The 6,085-nt window shown below is 41.0% G+C and overlaps 2 protein-coding genes across 4 annotated transcripts in view; one reads left to right on the top strand and one right to left on the bottom strand.

The window, feature by feature from the left end:
• LOC104799308 (CDK5RAP3-like protein) overlaps window positions 1-2,976 on the top strand; it is a 3,480-nt gene extending 504 nt beyond the window's left edge. Inside the window, exons 3-11 of the mRNA XM_010521753.2 lie at window positions 11-128; window positions 672-766; window positions 847-941; window positions 1,041-1,176; window positions 1,249-1,398; window positions 1,504-2,046; window positions 2,126-2,334; window positions 2,419-2,551; window positions 2,680-2,976. Coding sequence (XP_010520055.1) covers window positions 11-128; window positions 672-766; window positions 847-941; window positions 1,041-1,176; window positions 1,249-1,398; window positions 1,504-2,046; window positions 2,126-2,334; window positions 2,419-2,551; window positions 2,680-2,811 — 1,611 coding nt within the window. The 3' untranslated portion in view covers window positions 2,812-2,976. The remainder of the gene's footprint in view (window positions 1-10; window positions 129-671; window positions 767-846; window positions 942-1,040; window positions 1,177-1,248; window positions 1,399-1,503; window positions 2,047-2,125; window positions 2,335-2,418; window positions 2,552-2,679) is intronic.
• On the bottom strand, window positions 2,670-5,519 carry LOC104799309 (transcription termination factor MTEF18, mitochondrial-like). Of its 3 annotated transcripts, XM_010521756.1 has the most exons (4): window positions 5,359-5,519; window positions 3,307-5,247; window positions 3,074-3,190; window positions 2,677-2,755 (listed from the first exon to the last, which is right to left on the bottom strand). In XM_010521756.1, exon 2 carries the CDS (start codon window positions 5,241-5,243, stop codon window positions 3,465-3,467), a length of 1,779 nt encoding a protein of 592 aa, XP_010520058.1. In that variant the 5' UTR covers window positions 5,244-5,247; window positions 5,359-5,519; the 3' UTR covers window positions 2,677-2,755; window positions 3,074-3,190; window positions 3,307-3,464. The 3 variants fall into 3 exon arrangements, with proteins under 3 accessions (XP_010520057.1, XP_010520058.1, XP_010520056.1); XM_010521754.1 differs by having other exon boundaries at window positions 3,307-5,519; XM_010521755.2 differs by lacking the exon at window positions 3,074-3,190 and having other exon boundaries at window positions 2,670-2,755; window positions 3,307-5,518.
• Between the last annotated feature and the right edge of the window lie 566 nt (window positions 5,520-6,085).

Genomic DNA, 6,085 nt, shown 5'->3' with positions numbered 1-6,085 from the left:
AACTGTCGACAAGAGAGTTCCGGCGGATTGGAGGAAGAGAGTGGCGGCGATTAGAGTCAAAATCTCAAAGGAATTTTCGTCTTTGCATAAAGACATCGACCCGTATGTTCAAACCCTAGATCCTGAAGGTAACGTTGTCCGAAAACTGAGATTTGGGTCCGATCCCTGATCACCCGGTGATAACTGAACAGAACTTTTACAGCCCTTATGCGCATTCTTTCTTCTGAACCAGAAATGGGTAGTGGAAATTGTGAATTGTTCTTCCGTTTCGCGACTCTGTTTTGTTTTTTGGCTCTTTGATTCCTAGTTAAAATGAAACGGTTCGTCACTAAACGGTGTTTTGGGGGAAGATCGCGGTTGAAGATACTATTGCTTTGTATAAAGTTTGTGCCTTTGGATTGTTATGGGAAAAAAGTTCGCGTCTTTGCTGGGTTCTTGATTTTCTTAGGGATACATTAGCATCCTTCATCCTTGTTCGTTATTGTCTTAGAAATAGAATTTGGATAATTTCGTATTCGTTATAACTTGTGAGGAGTTTAGTTGAGTCTTGTCTGAAGCTGTAAAGGAGGGCCTGTGTATTCTTCTTGGTTTTTCGGGTGTTTGTTCTTATTGCTCAGTTTTTCCCGTGAGTTATGCCCGGCTTTCACAATGATTGGTATATTGCGTTTCAGGGATTGGTTACTTGGAGGCAAAAAAGATATACGAGATTCTCCTGAAGACCACTCCAGAAAGTCGGAACTTATTTGGTCGGCTTTCGGGTGCTTCTGTAAGGCCATACCTACTTCTGTTTTCCATTGCTTATCGTGGATATGCTTGTGCTCGTCATGTGGGTAATGCCCTTGCTAGGGTGCTTGGGAAGCAATTGTCCGTGCGTTTGAGAAGGATCATATCTTTCTCGGAGAGGCAGCTCAGATTATAATTCAGAATGTCAACTATGAAATGTAAGTTTGTTCTTGCATGTCATCATATGATTCACGATAGAGTATAGCAAGAATGACTACTTTGACATCATTGATGATTTTCTTGTTGCAAATATGAAGCCCATATCTGAAGAAACAAGTGCAAAAGATTCAGACACAATTCGCGGAACTTGAGCGCAAAGAAGCTGATATCAAAAGGAGTGCGGCTTTGTCAGCTACCAAGTATGAGGAAGCTTGCCGAGAGCTTGGATTGCAGGTTCAATTGGCATCTCGACTTGGTTTATTTACGTTCTTTGGTATCTTTTGTGTTAACATTTTACATTTTCAGGGAACAAATGTGAGGCGCGGACTTTTGGAGACAGCAAATTCACTTCCAAGTACATTTGGCAAGATTCTTGAAGTTATCAACAGTGACTCAATGTCACAGGCAATGGAGTACTACTCTACCTTTGTTAGAGATGTTCATACAGAAAAGGATGTAAGGATTCAACTTCTCATTTTCTGAAAATCTCTCGTCTTTAATCTGTTCTTTGATAAACTTCTTTCCATTGCTGATTCACCATTGCCCCTTATGTGATTGCAGAAACAGCCGAGGGTTGTCTTACAAAACTTGAAAGACATTCGCGAAAAGCCTCCATCACTTAATGTTCTTGTTGCTACAGAAGTGTTTGATGCCGAGAATATACTGTCGAGCACAAATGCAAACGGGAGTACGGATGTCACTGTTGACAGCATCGATTGGGATATTACCGTAGACAGTGCTCAGATAGATTGGGATATTGGTACGGTAGAAGAAGTTGATGAATCTGGAAATGATCTAGGTTCATACGAAGTCGTAAATGCCAGTGATATTCCCGAGAATTCTCCAAAAGGACTTTCTGCTTCCGAGACAGCCGCTTTTGATAAAGGAGAACAAGGCCAAGGCACTGAGGCTACTGTTTCCGGGATTTCATGGGACATAAGCGTCGAAACACCTCAGGTTGAAGTAATAGATGATCCGGGTTTACCAGGATCGGGCCTGCAAATTCAGACACATGTTATGGATACCACAACTCAAATCTCGACAGAGAGAAGCCAGTTGCTGGATACAGAGTATAGGAACAAGATTCTTGATGATTTGTATGAGGTATTGTTAAAGTCCTTTGTAGTTGTTTTTGCTATATGATGGTTTGATCCCGGTGATAACTCCTTTCTTCCGGTGTCAGATCAAAGCGTTCTTGAATCAGCGGCTGGTAGAACTGAGGAATGAAGATACTCTGTCACTGCAACACCATGTTCAAGCAGTTGCCCCCATGGTTCTTCAGCAGTATTCTCCCGATGCCATCGAGCCAATACTGGCAGATATCTCAATGGCCATTTCCTTGCTGACAAATAGGAAGACCCGAGATCTGATCATGATTCTCAACTCCAAAAGGTTCTTTCCTGAGAAAACCTTGAGTGTTTGCAAGGTCAGACAGTTGGTGCCATCTCCTCTGATGTTCTGTCTTTTCCTGTTCAGATTTCTAGATAGGCTTGTCTCTGAATTGGAGGAAAAGAAGAACCGTGAAGTGAAGTTGAGAGAGAGCTTGAAGGATGTGGCTGCCAAACGTATGGAGCTTCAGAACTCGCTCTCTTCTATATGGCCGAAGCAGGTATCATAATAAGTTTAATAAGTTTACTCCCCCTTCCCATTAATGGTGCCAGATCTGTATGTTTTACCATTGACATTTGCAATAAAAGGACAAAAAAACCAATCTTTTTTTTTTTCCTGTCGGAGCAGGAAGCTGCCCTAACAAAGACGAGGGAGCTGAAGGAGCTATGCGAGAAGACTCTCTCCTCCATATTTGATGGAAGACCTGTTAACATAAGAGGAGAGATCAATACATTGTTGAACAGTGGGCTCAATACCTAGGCATTATTAGATAGTAACACAGCTTCAACACCTTGGCCTTGAGGCTGTTATTTTTTTCCTTCCCTTAAAGTAAACTTTTTTTTTTTTTTTATTAAACATCAATCTTGTGGACTTCTGACATCATTAGTCTTTCAATACTAATAAACCGGGCATTTTTTTTTTTTATCACCGCATGACAAGAATGTTTTCCATGAAAGTGTTTTTGAATGGGGTATTTTCTTTTTACAGACAAGGTAAGGTTCCATGAAAGTGGCTTATAAACCTCAATGCTGCAGAAACCTAAAAGTGTCACAGTTTTGATGCTGTCTGAAGCGCTTCAATGAAGCACTTCCTCATTTAAAGACAGCAATGACATTGGCATGTTCTTCACAGCAGAGAACTGTTGCCAAAAATAAAAATGGAAAAAGAATTATGAACAGTCACATATCAGCTTTTCTACAGATATTTGTTTCCCAGTTCAAAGGTTCTGAAAAGAAAATCAAATTGACGACTTACTTGACCGTTTAGCAATTTCGTTCTGTATATTGAACCAAGAGGACCCCCTCTGCAAGTAGATTTTCCTCACTGAAACTGTTCGAGGGCTAATTGAAGTTCTGCAACTGAGAACTGCTTTAGTTTATGCAGGAAATAGGCTAAATCCATGAGAGAAGCTTTTACGTCTGGATGTTCTCTTGATTCTGATTGGTATCCTCATGATGTTCATCTACTCGAGATTGAATCCGTTTCTTCAAATCCGCCCAATGTTTAGGCCCTTCTGGGTGTCGGTTCACGAATCTCTTCACGAAATATTTCCTCGGGCTACCGAGTATGGTTCCCATGGTGAACTTCAGGTCCGCCTTTTCTTTTTCTTTGACCCAAGCGTACATGGAGAATCTGAGCTTGATCAGCTCGAGGCTCATAGCAAGATATGCCGGGAAATCCACCAGAGAAGACAGCGGATAACCTAGTTCCTTCACGAGGTAATCCACCTTTGCCTGGATGATGTCAGTCCCTCGGTTGAGAATCTGAGGTCGTGCTTTAACCATTTTCCTGACATCCTTCTCGTTCAGACCCAAACTCACGATGAAATCATATCGCTTTCGGAGTTCAGATCCCTTGCAACGGAAGTCCTTGAATGCTCTGTCTATGTCTTTCAAGTCCTCTACGTATTGGATGCCCAATAAGAACTGAATCTTCATCTTTTCCGACTTGATCTTCTCCTCGGAGCGAGGTAGCCGCTGGATTTCTGACAGCAGAGTCCATTTCTTCATTTCCTCTGGGTTTTCTAGGATAACTTGACAAATTCGTCTTTTTCCCGCATTCAAGTTATTGATCAGGGTCAGACAACTCTTCAAAATGCAGGTACCAAGCCACCAGGAGTGGGTATGAAAAATCTTACCGATTTGACCAGGCTTCATCTCAAGCTCGTTTAGTAACAGAAAGCAACCCCTTAGATTTGAAACGAATTTCCCTACCTCAATCTGGGGCAGTGTCTGAAATAAAGATTGAATCTCAGTTTTAGATGACCCAAGTTTGGTCTGAAACCCCACCAGTATCAGTGTCCAATCACCTGAACTCTCAAAAATGAGTCTTGGATGCTTCCTGATTAACCCACATAGCTCATCTTTGTCGAAACCGATCTCTCTAAGCAAGTTCATAGTTCGAAGCACGATACTCCAATCATAAGGTTCATCCTCCAACAATCTCTCCTCTAACCAATTGTCGTCAAACCCAATGGATTTCAGAATCTCTATAACATTAGCAAGTTCTACATTCCTATCCCCGATCAAGACACTCGGACTACAGACCATAAGTTTGGATACACATGTTTTGCTAAGCCCCAGATCCTCATAAGCTCCAATCTTAGATGCTAAAGCCCCGTTTTTGTACCCAAAAATTTCGGTAGCTTCCTTGTAAATCTTCCCGATCTTCTCGTGGGCAATCCCATAGTTATACAAAATATGGTAATTCTCTAACATGAGATAATCTTCATCCAAGAACATCTTATCACCGGGAAGCAGATTGCGGTATTCAGTCTGCTTCAAACCTAAGCTCTCAAAGAATATCACGAACTCGTTCATCGGGTGAAACAACAAGTATTCGGAGATGGATTTCCCAATATCAGCACGAGCATTGAGCTTCTTCAGAGGATTCTCAAGAAATGCAGGAGCGGTTCTGCTCATACACTCAGCAACTAGAAACGGAAAACCCTTAGTGACATAAAAGTAATCAAAGAAGGCAGCCTCGGCTTTTTTACGAACAGAGGGCCTAATTCGGATACCATTAACAATCTCTCCGGATTCAGAGAATCTCCTAGTGGCGAAAAACCTAGGGTTTTGAGCAATACACCTAAACCCAGATCCTGAAACTAGGGTTTTATAGGGTTTAAGCTCGTTTTCCGCAGATGTTCCAGAAACCCATTTGAGAAGAGACGTCACTCTAGGGTTTCGCATAATCCTGCTTCCGCAGTGCCGGAACATACGGATACATGTACATATATGAGTGCGTTCAGTTGGGCAGATGAAGAGGAACCATCAGAGAGTTATCTGGCTAAGATTGTGACTTTACCTGTAATTTTAAAAGGGTTCTGTCTGATTTCATTCTCTACTTTCTCTGCAGCTCAAGCTTCCGATGCCTTTTTTGTTGCAGACATTGGTCAAGCCCGTGGCTTCTGGGTTTCGTTCACCCGTGGTTTTTACTCATTCGCGTTCTCAGTTAAAATCCCAAGTGTGGAATTTGAATCATTTTTCGGGTTCAATGTGTAATTTACTTTATTTTATCCCCATATATATAAATTTGGAAAAAGAATTTTATGAAAGCGATTGAATTTGTCAATGAATGACTAAAGTGATCGATACAAATTATTATTATTATGAGATTGGCCGGTGAGTTTTACCCTATGTTCTCTCCCCCTTGAAATTGTTCTATTTTTGTTTTACCTCGGAAACTTGGCGCACCAGTTAAGGTGTTGCCGTTGTGACTTTGAGGTCACGATTTCGAGTCCTGAAAACAGTCTCTTTGCATATATTTCTGCAAGATAAGGTTTGTTTATAATACCACCTTGAGGTGAGAATCTCGGATCTCCTCTTAACAGGGAGGCTTTGTGCATAAGACTATCTTTTTTTTTAATTTCCATAAAATGGTTATTATATATCTTTGTAGAAATTCCAATTTTGCTTGATTATTATTATATTTTTCAGTTTTATTTAATTTATTGCTCCCTTGAAACTCCAAGTGGCAAAATAATCCGACAGAGATTTTTCTCTCTACTCATATTAATCACACAACGATATTT

This window comes from Tarenaya hassleriana, unplaced genomic scaffold (assembly GCF_000463585.1).
Source record: "Tarenaya hassleriana unplaced genomic scaffold, ASM46358v1 Cleome6, whole genome shotgun sequence".
NCBI classification, from domain to species: Eukaryota; Viridiplantae; Streptophyta; class Magnoliopsida; order Brassicales; family Cleomaceae; genus Tarenaya; species Tarenaya hassleriana.
This window is presented reverse-complemented; position numbering and strand designations above follow the sequence as displayed.

Bases quoted from the DNA above. Each gene is read 5' to 3' on its own strand.
- LOC104799309 (XM_010521754.1), bottom strand. From the start codon at position 5,270: ATGTTCCGGCACTGCGGAAGCAGGATTATGCGAAACCCTAGAGTGACG.